This window comes from Mercenaria mercenaria, unplaced genomic scaffold (assembly GCF_021730395.1).
Source record: "Mercenaria mercenaria strain notata unplaced genomic scaffold, MADL_Memer_1 contig_4729, whole genome shotgun sequence".
Lineage (NCBI taxonomy): Eukaryota > Metazoa > Mollusca > Bivalvia > Venerida > Veneridae > Mercenaria > Mercenaria mercenaria.
Window position 1 is genome coordinate 49,922 of NW_026462979.1, and position 18,433 is coordinate 68,354.

General features: G+C 33.8%; 1 protein-coding gene across 1 annotated transcript; it reads right to left on the minus strand.

Annotated features, from left to right (window-relative positions):
• Window positions 1-8,144: 8,144 nt before the first annotated feature.
• On the minus strand, window positions 8,145-17,408 carry LOC128554115 (von Willebrand factor D and EGF domain-containing protein-like; the record flags this gene model as incomplete). Its single annotated transcript, XM_053535358.1, has 6 exons — window positions 8,145-8,308; window positions 8,671-8,779; window positions 10,523-10,789; window positions 11,607-11,794; window positions 13,634-13,808; window positions 17,256-17,408. Coding segments are annotated over 6 exons (1,056 nt in total), but the record flags the coding sequence as incomplete, so codon positions are not given.
• Between the last annotated feature and the right edge of the window lie 1,025 nt (window positions 17,409-18,433).

Genomic DNA, 18,433 nt, shown 5'->3' on the forward strand with positions numbered 1-18,433 from the left:
GATCACTATTTGGACTTTTTTTATTTTTGCAGGAGCTCGCAATACTGATCATTGCAGAGCGTTTGTTTCGTATATTTTGTCAGTCTGTGCTCTCTTGGGGGTTTTTATTGCAGAAGAGAAATCAGTAGGTCCTTGCACAAAATTGAAGGGGCCATGCAAAAGGTACCATCTACCTTTTTTGGTCAAAATGGAGTTAGGACCTTTGTGGCATAAACTCCCCCACCCTCCGGCAGCGTATTCTTTCGTTTAAGAGTAAACATGGTATTTCAGGCATGGAACATTGAGTCGAACTCCACGATGAGTTGACATTAAAGAGTTCTGGGCCCTGTTGTTCGAACCTTTTATAGGGGATTAAGCTAACAGCTGATTAACTTTTAGGGTTAGTTTTCGACTTTTTAAAAATAAAAGTATGAGTTAAGGATTATGAAATTTGAAAATTCTTTACAATAAAATCAAACCATCAAACTTTTAATCAAAGTTTAACCAGCGACTAGTTTAACAGCCGGTTAACGTTTCGAACAACTGTCCCCAGGGCTTTGATGGCTGTTTCGGATAATAAAAGGAACACAAGCCTAATGTAAATGGACTATATCAAAAAATTTAAACGTCATCAGGTATGTGAAATTAATATATATTTCATTGATATACTTAGGCAAAATGATGCGCAAATTATGGTTTAAATGCAACAGTGGATCCTTACTCCATGGACTTAGAACCCTTGTTGCATAAACATAATCAACAAAAACAACATGTTTTGTTATACAAATGATATAAATAGTGCAAAAATACACGAATCGTGGTAATATGACTTTTTATGATATATATGCAATTATTTTGGGAAATATCACAATCCACCAAACTTTTACAAAAGATCGGATTTCCAACATTATTACTAAATGGAGGTAGGTGCCTTTTTAAGCATGTGGTTAACATTTCTTGAGGAGTTCAATGGTATAACGTACATACCAGCAGCCGATTGGTTGGACCGTGGTAGTTTACAATTATTTACGGATAGCGCAGGTTCTTTTCAACTCGGTTGTTTTTGTTCTTATAGTAAGGAGTGGTCGTATTTTGGTGATGTAAGAAAGTAATGGTTGATATCACATTTTTAGAAGTGGTTCCTGTTATTCTTGCTTTGAGTTTGTGGGGTAAACAGTTGTAGTATAAAAAAGTATTATTGAGGATAGATAATGTAGCTTTAGTAGGTATTATTAATAAACAGATGCCTCATGCAGCTGGTGCTAAGAAACAGGGAATAGTTTTAAAGCAATCACTTAAATGAAATTTCTGATTCTATTTCCCGTATGCAGTGGACCGTTTCCTGAATTTAGCGCAAGATGCGAATCAGGAACCTCAACAGATACCAGGTCGTTTTCGGTCAAAGATTTACTATCTGAAACTGCACAATTGCTAAACGCTTCAATTTCGAAAAATTCAAATGATTCTTGCAGCATGGGTTATAATGCTTTTGAGCGCTTTATAAAGTTATATAGTTTGCAAGACTCGTGGCCGCAAACTATAGAGCAAATTGCTGTTTATTTCGTGGTTATCGTTACAAGGTTGGCACGTTTGTAAATCAATGCCGTGGGGTTTCAATGCAAGATAAAAATGTTTTTGATATTTCTGGGCATTATATTATTGAAGAAAAAAAGACATTAGAAGGTGTTAAGAAATCTTTCATTATAATAGCTATATTGTGCTCAAATTTATATGAAAGTCGTTTGTTTTCAGCAGCTTGCCTTGCTTTCGCTGCTTTTTTGAGAGTGGGGGAACTTCCTGCAAAGAATTCAGTATCACTTTCAAATGTCCTTTTAATGTCTGACGTAAATGTTAATGAAAAAGAACGTACAGTAACGGTTGTTATTCGATATTCTAAAACGGAGTTTTTAAAGCGACGCCCGGAAAAAAAGTGTTTTTTTTCTTCCATTTGAATGGAAAACTGCTTTAACGATATCACTTCTCTTCTGTTTTGAAGAATGCAGGTTGATTATGGAAACTTTACATCTCATTCATTTAGAATAGGGCGGCAAATGCTGCTGCTATGGCAGCGTATCCTGTAGACACAATTAAGCGAGCTGGTTCAGAGGCTTATCGTGCCTACCTTAATCCAGAGTCAGTTTATACGCTTCCCAGTTTAACATAATTATGTTGGGCAGTGTATTTATTAAAATAGACAGTGTGTTAAATTTAGAAAGATGTAATGTGGTTGTGTATTTTCCGTAGTGTAATTTGAACAAAGTTGTTCTTGGTGCAATAACGGTTTAATGCGTTGGATTATTAATTATCAAGCGGGCCTTTGTTGTTGCAAGACGCCGGCCTGGTGGACTGAATCTGGACATGGAATCTGCTGAGTTGTGGTGGCAAGGATACAGTGGTTTATCATTAATAGATGTAACTGGTGAATTGAAGTTGGAGAAGCGCAAGGTATCATTTCGTTGCATTGTGGGGGTAATGACCTTGGTCGTATTCCACTTAAAAACATTCGCAATCAAAAAGACGTGATAATTAGGTTTCAATCTAAATTTGTTTAGTCACAGATACTTCCTCACACCTCACAGCGCTATTCTGACAAACATTACGCGATGGAGTTAGCTAGGAAACGAATTAATAGCTATGCTGCTAAAATGTTATAAGAAACAAGTGTTGCTATATTAAATATCCTGATCTGAGGGAGGTAACTCCAGCTATATATGCAGAAGAATGTGTACATTTATCTTTTCTTGGCAACTGTTTATTTTTAGCACAAGTATCTTCTGCATTGCAAGCATTCGTGTCTGTTAATACTTTTTGTCGTGCGGGCTTATGCTGGTTCTCGTACTCTTCCAGCAATCTGTTGGTGGATATGTGCTGTTCCAAAAGTGTGTTTGTTTATCTCTACATCGTGTTCCCAGATATATCTGTGATCATCGTTGTTGCCATTTGGCAGACAGCGAAATCCGAACAGAAATTACTTTACCTAGATCTTTTATTTGCTTTGACTGCGAAAGTGAAATTGTATTTCATCATGTTTGGTCATGGACATTTGTATGACTTGGTCGCTGACTCCCAGGATCAGTCATCAATGTTTATGGTGGAATGAGAAGTTCAGCAGATTTATTAAAAGGTTTGAACTCTTTTGGGGCAATCTATTGAACTTAGCCTTTTGGAGCATTTACTGAATTTAGGCTTTAGGGGCAAATTCTGGTCATGGTCATTTGTATGGCTTGGTCACTGATCCCCAGGATCAGTCACCAATGTTTATGGCGAAATGAAGAGTTCAGCGGTTTAATAAAAAGTTAAATTGTTTTTGGGCAATTTATTGTATTTAGCCTTTTGGGGCAGAAGTGAGCCTTTTGGGGCAGATTTTGAATTTAGCCTTTTGAGACATTCATTGAAATTAGCTTTTTGAGGCAATTTTGCCTTATGGAGCATAAACGGATTGCTGTAAGGTCGCCCTAAACGTCATTTTGTTCAGTGACTGGTTGTCCTAATGGGGTCAGCATGACGAGTGCGGGAACCATGTCCAAGATATCACAACCATAGAAATAGGCAAATACAGTCGTGAGATTTTTTGTAAACTTACATGAATAAAATGTAATAAAACTTACAACAGGCTTGCTTTAATTATAGATTACTGGATGTGAAGAAACGAAATATCTCGAGTGAAAGCATACTGTATAAAATGAATATGAATCACAATCTTTATTCATATATCAATTGTAAGTTAATTACTCAGTTGAAATAAATATACCCATATAGGCTTGCTGTCAGTCGGGTGTTGCTGTTTGACAACTGGCTGGCCTCGAATCTCCAAATAAGTATTTTTTTTTCTATCGTTTAAATGTACAGATGTTTCTTATAATCTTGAAGGTAAAGGTTCTTTGAAAGATCTCACGTATCAAGATGTACATTTAAGAGCTATAAACACACCAAGAAATGATACAATTGTGAAGTGTACATGTACTCAAAGTCAAGGTATCTGATACCAGGAGCAAAGCACCCATAAGCAACATCCAGCTTATGTTACTCGTACATGAAATAATGCCCGGATCGTGCATCTCAGATACTTTCTCAGCTATTGAAGGACGTAAGACGATAAACAATCTCGTATAAAGTAACTCCAGTACTGTATAATGTCCGGTTCAGCTGACCACATACCATTTTGTTTGCAAAAACAAACTACAATCATGGGTATAATTATGTTGTATTTTATTACGTTCAAACAAAATAAAAAAAATACTGAATATATACACAAACAGATACTTAAATGTGTCTTATAAATGTACAAATTGCCATATAAAATGTTTTGATTATGAAATTGTCATTGTAACTATCTATTTATATTTGTCAGGATAAAGTTCTAAAGCAAAGAGTCGCTTCCATTATATTAAAGATTGTCTGTGATATTCACTATAGTCACGATTGTCATTTATTCTTGCTCACACTTAAACTAGAGCCTGGTTTAACACACATTACTTAATCTTTATGTTCAGTATTCAAATTAGATAAGTAGGAAGTATCTTGAAATCTAAATCCAAATTTTTACAAATGCATTATATAAAGCAAACCAACTCTTATTACTAGCATTTATTATCAAATCTACTATCAATTTTGAAATACAATGATTTCAATTCAATTCAATTTTATTCAGGTATATGACCAAATTACATAAAACAAAAATACAAAAAGTATCTAAAACATAGAAGTCACATGAAAATTTACATGTTCGTAATAACAAGAGAGTTTTCATTGTCACTGAATTGCATAAAAGTCTTTATGGAGATATATAGTAGTGATCACCCATACCTAGGATAGCCCAATAAAGTTCAAGTACTTATTTCTATTCGGGTCCCTGGCATCAATATTTTAATCAATTCCTGATATCACTTATATTTGTGTATCTTAGAAATTGTTTTTTAAAATGATGTATTAAACAAAACTCACATGATATATGAAGCAATACATAGCGGTACGGACAATCCACACGCGCATATTCATTGCATTGATTCTTAAGATAACTGGCCATTTCAACTGTTATTTTTATGTCTAAATATCATACTTATTAACAAAATGTATATGAATATATCCAAATTGATAATAAAAAGCATTAGTAAAAATAGTATCACAGTTTTCTCTATCCCGGGCCGATTTAAACTTCGTATATGAAACCCTGTTTAGATTTGATTGTTTTAACATCATCTGACAGTGCATCCCAATCTCTTATTCAAAACATGTATTTTAGGAACAATAAAGTTAAATAAGCTAGATCTAGTGTGAATTGTAGATAGTCTAAGTATTTTAGGGCTTTGCCATTAAACATATAAAACACGTGGCTAAGTAAGTTGTCGGGCTCTGTCTAAGCATACTGAAAGTACTGAGTTCTTTACATGTTACACTGGTTCTTCGAGGAAGGTCTAAGAAAAATCTAATAACCTTATTTTGACAAATTTGCAAATTTGTGTTATAACTTTTTTGTTAAAACTGCATACCAAGATGTGCATGCATAGTGAACCAGAGCATTAGTGAGTATCTGTTTTGTTTGAAGACTTAACAAGCTGCAATTTCTATATAAAAACTTCACTCTAGAATTAATTTTTGTTATTATGAGGTCTACAATTATTTCACAAGCATATTATCAATCGTGAACCCAATATACTTCACATTGTCCTTAGACGGTATTGTATGGCAATTACAACTGACCGTAAATGATTTTACCTTTTTTAGTTTTTCTTACTAACCCAAATATCATACACTCAGTTTTACCTAAATGTAAAATTAATAGAGGCAATTGTATCTAGTATGAAATAAAATGGTTTGAGAAGCTGACCACGCATTATTCACACATGGTGTGTTAAAACAGTTACTCCAGTCTGCACTTGAAATACGCTGGATAAAGTCCTCGTTACTGTATATATTCGAAAACATTATTTTGACCGTTGTATGTTGCTGTAAAACCTTTTTGCATTTTTCCTGAGCAAATAGTCATATTATGCTATTATGTACAGATTAGCTCAATTTGTTTCAGATTCAGAAGTAGGATAGTTGTAGTTCTGATTGTTTCGAGTCATATAACAAAACATCGAGTCTTGTGGTAAGCATTACATGAATTTTGAATAGATACGTTGTTCTGCAAACCAACTTACAAACAAATAATGTATTATTGCAATGTTGAGTTTGTAATATCGATACATGAATACATCTTGATTTTCAAATGTTTTATGTTGATGATATGCATTAATATTTTATTGTTCCTTCTCATGAGAAGGAACACTTATGGTGAACATGTCACACTTGACTGAGCAGGTAATGAATACAAGAGTATCATCAAAGGCATCCGAATTCCAACAGGCGCCGCCATTTTGTACTCATGCGTATTCATTAGAAATAGCCTCGTTGCCAATGTGTTTTACGCATCTTAAAGTCAATATTTAGTGAAATACAATACGTAATAAACAGACCTACAAAAAAACAATAATTTAGTTTAAACTATCTTACTGCTAAATCTTACATGTCATATTGTAGAATCGAGATTAACTAAATGAATATTCATCTAAAAATAGACTCCCGCCCAAAAATATCGTCTACTATTATTCTTCTCGGTTGCATTCTTTGCTGCTTCCAGAGGTTTTTTTTACGATTTTATTTCATACCAACTTTATTATTTTAACATTTTAAGTATAACCATCAAAACATACTGTACTAATAAAGTTATTCGAGATTTTTTACTTGTCTGTGAATGCTATTGCACGATACGTACCATCAACGGATAACAACATTTCAATTACTTCCCTTGTTTTTATCTAGAACTGTATAATGCATTTCTTCACTTTACTGAGCTATAAATATTTCGAACTTTGTAATTTCATGCCTTTTGATTAATTGTTTTCTAATTTTTAAGTTGTGAACTTTTTGTACGCACTTTTTTCAAATCCGTCAGTTTGTACGTGCCGACTTATATAAAAGCCCCTTTTCTGCTGGTTTAGTGGTTCTGGAGCTGTATCCATTCATGCAATGAAATTACTGGCATATGGCAGATCTTTTCTTCCACTGTATAGCTAATTAAAACAGGGAAACATATGACTAAATTCTGATCTGTGCCACTAGCACAGCTGTCGACAATGATTCCCGAAATTTTGACAGAGATATGGTATTTATTATTGTACGGTAGGATCGCTCATCAAAAGGTGTTTTTTTTTTTTTTCGTTTTTTTTTAAGTTAAATAAATGTTTGTGTGAAATAACTTTAAGTGTTCTTATAATGAATAGATAAGAATGCACGTAAACTAGCAAAACACATAGTTCATAATTATTTTATTAAAGATCCCTTAAAAAGAATATTTAATATGCGCTAGAAGGAACCTTTTGGTAAGCTAAATCTTGTTTTTAAGTATCATCATTCATTCTTTCATCAATAACTTTAATCATTTTCTGATAATGGGAAACATAGTTACAGCATTTCGTTCTGCCACACTGTGTGTACAGGTATGAGGTATTATTGAAGATTTTATTGCTTTCATATTGTGGTAATAGTTTGCACTGATGTCCATTATTCATTTTCATATCACAAAATTAACTGCATTAAGTGTTTGAATTGTGTGCCTTAATGCTTCTTGAAAGTTAAAGATAAATAAATGAGTTCGTCTCGAATATACACAAAGTGTAAACAAAACAATGAGAATGAAAAAATTGTTATGCTAAATTGATTACGCAATGGGCAAGATTTCTGCAATTAACACTGCTTATATTCAATATCAAAAGTGAACTCCAGTTCACTGGTTACTGGTTATTCCAGCGTATCCAATTAGAAAGGATTTTGGTATGAGCTAATATGTTTGCCCATAAGTAAGGTTGTCGACGTTAAAGGGCATTCTGCTAGGTTCTCGTGATACGACTGGCCCTGATGAAAAACCCAGAGATGCATTGACTGAACTGAAAAGAAAAATGTAGTTTGCTTTACTGCTTTAGGTAAGTGCTCGTTGAACACGCATTGTGAGACGAGGGGGTCGTAATTAGCCGCTATACAGAGGAGGTTCCTCATAAATGTAATTTAGCTGATATATAAAGTTTTATTTACCCTATTAATCAACAAATTATATACATGGCTTTTCAATCATTTTTACAGTTAATTAGATTTCTTTTAATGAACATCATTAAATCATGATAATATTATCGATTAAAGTGACGAATGTACCCTTTTTTGCATCCTTTTTTGACACCAATGAACACTATCGTTGTTACAATCATTATTCCAACAAACACTCCAACAACAATACCAGCTATAGTAGAAGCAGTTAGGCTCACTTCCTCGTCATTTGGGGATGACGTGCAGCCTGCAAAAACGATTTAATCTTGTATATTTTTGTCTCAACAATTTTAAAATTTATGTTAAGGTTTCTACATACAGCAGATAATATATAACCATTATAAAGCATATTGAAATATATGTCTATTCTTTCTTAGACTCAAGATTGTGACAAATGTACAATATTGACAATGCAGTATTGAAACGTTTGTGTAAATATCACCGGTATGTCTTTGCGTGGTTACGTGCAAATTGCTTATGATATTTAAAAAATAACGGGAAAAAATGTTTTAATCTGAAAAGTACACTTATGCAAATTTCTAATGCTGCAGCTATTCAGATATAACTATCTTTCTGTAAAATAAGCATGAATATGAAATCTTTAACTACCTTGAGTCCAGTTGTATTGAGAATTACTGGGATCACACTTGAAGCAAACGCTACTTATATTCACGTCATTTTGTTCGTAGCAGTAACCATCTATTAGGCAAGTGTCAGCCTACAATACAATTTTCATCCCATGCTTAATTATACTGTAATTATCCTTTTTAGATTTGCTCACAGTTGAGACTGTAGATGTATCGTTTACAAAACACTTCTAACATTTTATCTGTATCGGTTTAACATTAACCTCAAGAAAAATTATAAAATATATCTTACATTTTTGGTCTTTATCTTATGTTATTATAAGTACAGTTTTGACTATTGTCATTTATCTAAAGAAATTTATAAACATGATTATCAACGATTAGGATATCGACTTGATACCCTACTGTGTCCCTTTATGTGTTTGTTTTGTCCTTGTGTGTGTGTGTCTGTTGGTCGTGTGCGCGTCCTTGTGCTGGGTTTACGTTTGTGGAGGCTGCGTTTTTAGAACGTGGATTTCCCTGTTGGATATTTATCCTTGTTTTTGTTTTTAATATGATAATATATCAGGTTATAAGATATAGCCCAACAACAAAGTTATTATTAGTTTAGAGCAGTCGACTCTAAAACTGAACATAAATGACATAGATGTTTGGGCCGATAGTCTAGGGGTAATACGCTTTACTGTCAATCCAGAGGACTGGGGTCCGAATTTCTGTCCAGGCTTTGGAAATTTCTGAGATGCTCTTGTCCTTGTCTTCCACCTAACTAAGAGGCCTGTGCATGAAAGACGGCTTCGTGTGTATCGGTGTTATACACGGGGAACGTTAAACAAACAGACATCTCTTTGCAAAGTGCTAGGCTAAATTAGCCGGACAGGCCTGTATCTATCTATTCTGGCTTTGTCCCGCTCTGTCTCTCTGGTCAGATCGCCTGGTTTCTGTACTAGTAGAGGATGAATTTTGCACCCTGTGTGGTTGTGTTTGCTATATGTAAAGAGCCTTTGAACGTGTTTATCATGAAAAGGGTGCTATATAAATCTAGTATAATAATAATAACAATAATAATAATAACAATAATGATTCTGTGTCTGAAATCATAAGTCCTCCACCTCTGATGATTCATGTGGGGAAGTTGGCAGTTACTTGCGGAGAACAGGTTTGTACTGGTACAGAATCCAGGAACACTGGTTAGGTTAACTGCCCGCCGTTACATAACTGAAATACTGTTGAAAAACGGCGTTAAACCCAAAACAAACAAAATAATAATGATAATAATAATGTGTGTAAGTTTATTCATAATGGCATTATACGCATCTTACTGCACATAGTGTGTTTTTGTGAATGTTTTATGACAGCAATTTTCGGTTGCTGTGCATTTAAATTTGTTAAACTTACGATAATGCCGCATAAGTATTTGAAGTTGATGCTTTAGAAATAAAGAAATCGGATTAATAAAATAATAGATCTTTTCTTCAATCTTCTACGCAGTACAGATAGAGATTTCTGAGGTTGAAGGGAAGCATTTCCTGCATGCAGTTTGGCCTTTCTCAAAAAGACTGCCCACGTCAAAATAAGAAAAGACATATTTGGAATATCATTTTCGTACTGGTAACAGGAAGACTTTGGTATACTGGGTTTAAAGCTATGATTTCTTCCACCCTTTTTACACACATATCTATTTCAGCTCAGTATTATTTAAAAAATGCGATAATTCCACTTTAAGTGATGAAAGTAATGTATAAAACACTTATTAATGTCTTTCAACATCACTGACATATGTTGACTATGGAATTTAAATTCATAATATTGTATAATAAATAGATTGCAAAACTAAATATCCTTCTAATGCCACCTTAGAGTAAAAATGCAATTACCTTAACTGTAAATTGCACGTTCCCATCATTGTCTGTATTTGTATTCAGGCACAACGAATCATAAACGTAAACAATCGTGACTGGGCCGAAGTTCATGCCATTGTTACTGATTGATATGTCATACAAGTAATGCAGTACACCTGTTTCTGTGTCACTGGAGCGCTTTCGTCTTCCATTAGCAAAACAGCATTCGCCATTGTAAAGATTTCGATATCTGCCATCTGTTGAATCCGATCCAATTATTAGCGTATCCCCATTCAACAATTTCTGCAGTAAAATATTATCATAGACGTAATGTATTGCTGATGTAATGCATCAATTTACCCACTGCTTTTCACAGGACATGCATTTGCGTTTGCTCTAAGGCGTTTGTCAACAGAATAGCAAGAAGACAGAAGGTTTGCTTTAGATCTGAAAGATTACTGCCTCACGGGAGAATTAATGTTCATTTTCTGGACAGTCAGTTTACAATTCACAAAACAAACCAAAGAAAAGTAGGGCTCATGTATCTTCTAAGAGAGAATTTCATCTGACAGGTCAACACTATGGAATATCTTCCATACTGACAGCTAAAATGAGGACATGAACACATGTGTAATATGGTGCGTTTATATGTCTATAAATGCAAAAATCTCCTTGAAAATGCTACCAGAGTGTCAAGTATAGGTGTAAAATGAAGTGAAAACAGGCACTGACTTGAATAAAACATGAAAATGCCACTTCAACTGGCAAACATTGATGATTTTTTCTTTCCGCCATTTCTCTAGGCCGGAAGAGCTGCTAAACTACTTTTAGTACTACGATACCTTTTTCAGGGGTGTCAAAGCAACAATGTATGTGCGAACAGGCACTGAAGGAAACCCCATAACTTCTGCAAGCTAGCTACATAGATTGAAATAGAAAAGACTTTTACATCTCATGCGTTTTTGTGTGTGTTTGTTTCAATATCTATATGGGGCAAGGTATTCGGAGACCTCACCTTGCATAGCAGATCCAGAAAAACACATATTGACTAGAAACGCTATTTATTGTGATAATAGATTATCATTTAGTGATTTAAATTCGCAAAAAGTATTGTTCTAACCTTTTGCCTAACCATCTTGCATTGAAAGGACTCCGCCAGCGCTTCTGTCTGTACAGAAAAACATCTACATTCACTCCCATAACGCTGATCACAGAATCCGCCTCCTTCAATATCTTCTATGGTTGGTCCATTAGATTTATTAGTTCCACAATCAGGACCAAAATATAAACTGTCACACGTACATGTACCTGCGATCAAAAGTTCATTTGATGGAATGAAAATATACCAAGATTTAAAAAGAAGTTAAACAATCTCATTCCAGCATAAGACTGATGTTCTTGTCACTTTTCTGGGGTGTTTTATCAGGAGAAAACTTGTGTTAAGGTAGTTCTGCACTTTTGATAAACCGGAGGTGATGGCGTTACGTCAATTATCCGGAAAACGTGGAATAAAGCCTGGATTCAGAGTACGGAAATGATTATCATTTAATGAACTTACAGAAACCTAAATTTATTACAATGGCACTGTTACTATCTTGCTAAAGTTAAAATATGATATTAAAACATCTGACATGTTAAAAATTAAAAATAATGTCTTAAAATTAGCGTGAAAAGTGCGGTTCACTTTAATCATGCCCAAATATCTCAAAATTAAGCACACGGACCTATACATTTTATTTCACCACGTTATAGGCCATATGTTTATTTACAAGTGTGGAAAGTTTCATTAAATTCTACATTGTAGAAAAATTTCTATTCGAAAGAATGTTATGAAAGTTATGATTTTCCCATAGACTTCCATTATGAAAAATGGCGTGAGGTCTAATTTTTTCAAATCAGTCTAGCAAATTTTAAATCAATCATGACCCTATCTTTTTTATTTGCTGACTTTTCTAGGTATATTCTGAAGTTTTTAAAAAAACAGAGTTTAATCAAATTCTACATTGTAGAAATTTTTTTTCGATCCAAACGTGCAGAACTACCTTAACAGAGAGATTCTAGCGTTCACGTGCTGTTAAAAACCTTTTTATATAAGCACGTTTCATGACAAAGCGTAAACGCATTATGGCCCCAAAGCGGATAATTCAAAAGGACATCAATGTGTTAAAAACAACACAGACGTCCCCGCTTTTCATTACATTTAATGACGCTGAGGGATATTTTATTAGTTTATTAGTTTTTAAGCGTGTTATGCTAGAAGAGCGTTAACACATGTTCATACTGTGTTGTAACATCTTCAGAATCCCTCGAAATTCTGCTGATGCCATTAAATGAAAAAAAAAAATGCGTTATCCATACATTATTCAGCGAATTTATTTCGAGGGAATTTTTTCGATGTCTTCCACTGCCGTTTTATGTCTTTTCCAACAGACTGGTTGTTTGCATGAGTAACAGAGCATCCAAAGTCAGTTACAGAAATTCGTAATCCGTGCAACATGTTTCTTTATTTCTGCACTCAAAAACCATGCAAGAAAGATTTCCAGTTATTTGAAAAAAAATGATTATTTTCTTTTAAAAGATAAAAACAGTGAACAGTAAACGGAAAATATTGTCATTAATAATCATTAAGCCAGTACGAGAACGCGGTCAATAGGAAATGATGTCAACTTGAGACCGGCTTTCAGAAAAAAATTGCAAAGTATGATATTCCCTGTAACAGGTATGATGACACTTAAAGTAAACTTGATGTTTTCAAGTAAATAAGTACTCTCATTTGAGTATTGAATAGTTTGTAATATACCGGTATATATTTAGCTAAATAAGATTTCACTGAGCTCGCTTTGAGGCTTTGCCTTATTTCATATTAATGATAAATTCCCATTCTAGGCGGTACCTTAATTTATATTATTCTTTTCACTTAGATTCACCTTGTTATTGCCTTTTGATAAGAAATGTTTTAAAAATATTAATTTTGTGCAAAACCATTAAAAATTTATCGCAATCGAAGAAACGCGTGATTACGAATTTATCTTGTAGAATAGCATCATCAATGGGGAGATTGCTTCTCTGTTTAACAAACAATAACATTAATAATGAATAATATTTTGCACTAAAAATCGTAATATTTCCTTGCTCTGATTATCATACCATTTTCCTGACAAACACCGTTCCCGTTGCAATTGAAAGGACACAACTGCATTTTGAACTCCTTTAATTCCTCAGTGTGGGAAAGTGTGTAATTTGCATCTCTTTTGTAACCAATTTCAATAGCGGAATCTGCTGCCTGTTTGTGTGTAGCAATCCATCCGAGATCTTGCCCAGTCTGTTACAACAATCAAGTTAACATATTATACTACCTTATTTCCAAGTAAAATGCATACATTAAAGACATAAATTATATGATTTAATTTAATCTTTTTATAGCTAATTTAGTATTTTTCAAACGTGTATCTGTTGTGTAAGGTTCAATAGAGCGCCATCTAGCAGAACGTCAAATATAACGCTTGCCGATATCACGTCTTTGCGTTCTGAAAGGCCGGGATTGATGCATTGAATAACCGGCCGGCAGGCAATTAAGCATATATGCATTAGTGGAGGAGTTTTACTACCTATGAGAGAGTCAGCAGACGGCTATAATATGATCATGTAAACACAGAATTCGTCTGCTTGATATCTAAAAGCATCTAATTCATGTTTTTCAGTTTTGTTTTTTCTTGTATCAGAATGAAACACTGGATTTATGTGATTTTTTCCCCCCCCAAAAAAATGGTTTTTTTTTATGTATAATGTAGTTATTGCCTCATATTCTTTTCTTTTGTTGCTGTAACAATTTAAGTTCTACATCGCCGAGTAACTGCAAAAACGTTGCATTGTGTTCTTTAATACTCAAGTAAAATGAACTCCCTATCTACAGAAATAACTTGATACACAGCAGAAAAGACTGTCCCTTAATTCTGATACTAGTAAATGCCATTCAATTGAAAACGGAAGGTAAACAAAATGCTGTGCAAGTGATGGTGGAATAGGCTAAATTTACTAATTGGTTCCATTAAAAAATATGTTTAAATGTTTAAATTTTTCTACAAAAATAAAAATGACAAGACTTAGTACATTGCTGTGTATTGTTATCAATAAATGAGAAGATAGCTGTTTAATTTCCATTCCTGAAAGCCATAATGTTTGGGACAATAAAGTTTTCTACGTAAGTCTATGTAATTCAGTAATACATGTTCATAAACATGTGAAAAAGTCCCGCCTTATGTCAAATGAAACGTAGAGAGTGTGACTCATAAAACTGCTGTTTCATGATTAGCTCTCACCCAATGGAGAAGATGCCAATCATCTGAGAGGTAAATTCAAATATTGTAGCAGAAAACACATATTTTTTTATCTGGAAAGTACACTTCTAGATAATCATTCAACGTGTTTTTTTAAAAACATAACAATGGTGCTGAAGAAGACTTGTGCAAACTTTCAAAAAGATCTGTGCTCTAATTTCTTTGCTCACTGTGCACAAAAAGAGTGGCCATTTCTCTACCTGAACCCTTTTTATAGTTCTTCCCCGGCCTTGAACGTTGATGGTAAATACAACTAACCCGATAAAATAATTCACCCGGTCAAAAATTAGTCCCAACCCTTATGATTGTGTTCGTCGATCGTAGGTTTGATGTGCGGTACGTTCACTCTATCCGTAACTAATAATGTTCAATGGGGCAGTCGTACGTTACCTTGAAAAAGAGTTTAGTGCTTGTAAAAACTAAACTGCTGATGAAAATGGCTGTAAAAACAATTACTATTCTCGGCTAATTCTAACTTTAAAGTCGGTCAAAACGTAACCGTTAATAGTGTATTGGTAATAAATGAATAGATATTTGCACTTGCACCTTCAAAAGTCATTGTTTTGGGTTTCTCAACAGCCTTCCAATTCTGTCACGGTGGTCTGCTTACACAAAAAACAAGGAAGAATATCCAACAGGGAAAGCCACGTTCAAAACACACAACCTGTCTTTATATAGTTTCTATCCACTTTCCACTTTCCCACTATATAGAGCGTTGTAGCTACTCGGGTTCGAATTAACAATCTCTGTATTCTGGGGAAACTTGTATTTAACTATTTACCAAACAGATCAAACGGGCTTATTTCCAATATGAAAAATTATTCAATAATGAAACAAGCCGTTAAATAAAGCCTACAGATCTACAAATAAATCCTACAAACAATGTGAATTCGGATGAAAAACGCAGGGTTAAAAGATGTAACCTTTTCAGTGTGCTTTCATGAATTTCTAATGCGTGAAAATGAACCCGATAGTTAAGGAATTTTATTTCCATACTATATTCAAAAACATGTCAGAAACATTTGCAGACAATTAAACAAATCTATGGAGCAAAGAACGAGCAGTAAAATGTTGTTTTTTGTGTGTAACATGCATTCAGGTAAACGAGTGTAACTATAAAAATGGAAAGAAATCTGAAATGGCTTACAGAATTTAAATACGCTTAAAATGAGATTTATATTGTTGTCAACGTTTTTGTGATCAACTTAATTTTCCTTATAATACAAACAGTGAAATTATGATGTTCAAAATTGCACATAAAAAGGGTTTGGGTGGGGATAAGGGGAGGCAATATGTGTGGGGATAAGAGGAGGCAATATAGCGAAAGCGAAGTTGAAGTTCCAAGTATTTCATCACACATTTTACAGTAAAATAGATTTATAAGGTAATTTTAGTTTTCTAGAAAAATCTATGGACTAGCTTTTACACATCATTAAGTCATTTCGCCCGAAAACAATAATGCAGCATGATTTTTGCATAAAGTAAGCATTACTTCGGCAAATAGTTGCAGTACATATTAACTGCCATCAAAACGGCAACGTCACAAATATTTACGGCTAGACTAAATCGTGAGGGTTCGATGACATTTGCTTAGAAAGTTTGTATTTGACCTTTTCAAAAATAGTACGTCCGGTGAAGATCAACTTTTGTTATCATTTTTACATGTTATCAAGGATGCAAAGCATGTATTCAAAAATCAGGTATATTTTGTTGCTACCTTGTGAATCACCATTGTCTTCTTTTTAAGAAAAAGCACAGATTTATTAAACTTATTATCGAGATTTTTCTTTTTGTTAAAATTAGAGGCGTCTCAAAACTATCTTGTTCGAGCGTGATAACCGGTCAATTTTCGATTATTTCGTTACGATGGAGACACAAAAAGTGTGAAGGTCAGACAACGGAAACAGACATCCACGTGTTAACGTATATAAACGTCACATACGAAAACGTTTAGCAACTATAACATCTCTGAAAATTCATGTTTCTTTGTCAAGACTTTCACGGATATTCAACAATCCTATTTGATGATCGAATTTCTGAATAAAACTGAATGAAAGTTTCACAGGGCGATAGTCACGCTTCAGTTAGTACATAAAATACGATTGATACTAGTATTTTTCGTGCAAAAACTTTTATATACACTTCATAAAAATCAACCTAGAACAATTCATTCGATGATGGAATGAATCACTTTAAAGTTTTGAGTGTGTGTGCAACGTTATTTAAAAATATTTCAAAAGTGGTTAAACGATTATAAGACTATCGTTTGCTCAGACATATGAATAGGCAACTGGACCAACGTTTGAATTTTAATATTTTAATCAATCCTGAAATAGCAAACAACCATGAAAGTTTAATGTATGACAACATTCTGTCCTGAAAAAAATGTAATGTGTGTATTATTCGTAAACAGAGTAAAGTAAGTTTCTTACGTGTACATCCCATGTGCATTCGTCAATTGCCTGTGTAATATTAAATCCACCAAGCAGGTGTTGATTCTTTTCAATTGTTTCTGTTGTAACATTGTTAGTACAATAGGTTCTTGCCATTTCTTCTGTTATAAGTTCTGACTCATCTGTTTGTCGCTACAATGTAGTTTGTTTGTGAGTTAACTATTATTTTGACAATCTCTTTACTTTTTTTAAGATATCATCATCGTATTTTGTCTTCAAAAATACAATGTAATAGTAAACAGGTGTTATATAATGATAACGTGAATATCCAAGTTTACGTACATGACGAGGATGATAGGCTGAGGTAAATATCACCTTGGCCAGGACTTTTATATTTACAGTGTCTGAATAATTCTTTGTTGCTTGTTGCAAAACGGCGTTAAACCATAAGATGTAAATATACTGTATGCCAGCTTACACGACAGCTGAAACAGTTTATTTACATTTACAATTCGCTATATTGTACGGCTTGTTATCGCATGACTGCGGCATTTTCCTTTGAAGTTTTAATGTTTACTAAATTCTGGTTCCGCTACAGTTAGCTGTGCTCTAAATTCCGTTGCACACAGGTATCACTCACAGTTTTCTCCGTCTGGGATGTAGAACAATACACACAAATTAGCAAGTGTTGCTGTGATAAGGTCTTGAAAATGATAAGCTGTTTGAAATAATTTATCACTGTTTGTCTGTAGTTTATATCTCTGCATCTTGATTTAAAACTTGGATTTTTTAAATAACATAAAAATATAACTGCAAAAGTGATTATGATATTCTAGATCTATTCGTTTTAAAAATTCAAAATTACTTTTCTGGCAAAGCTTTACAATATGCTCTAGGCCATTGATACATGAAAATTAGCCACGAGGGAATTGTTTACATTCTTTTTTTACCAGGGTTCACTGACCTCGTTTTTGACAGTTAGTTTAAAGTATTTTTTGAAACTGTACTTCACAGTTTGTAGTTTTAAAAAATGATTACACCAATTGATAAAAAATGTTTCAATGTGTATTTGTGTATTTTTTTAAACTTTTTATTCAGTAGTTTATTAAAAATTTTGAAAAATGGCTCTCTGATGTGAGCATGCATAATTTATATAAAAAATCTGCCCCAGCACCTTCTTTTGGCTTTCATATGACAGTGAAATGTTTCTAAGGGAG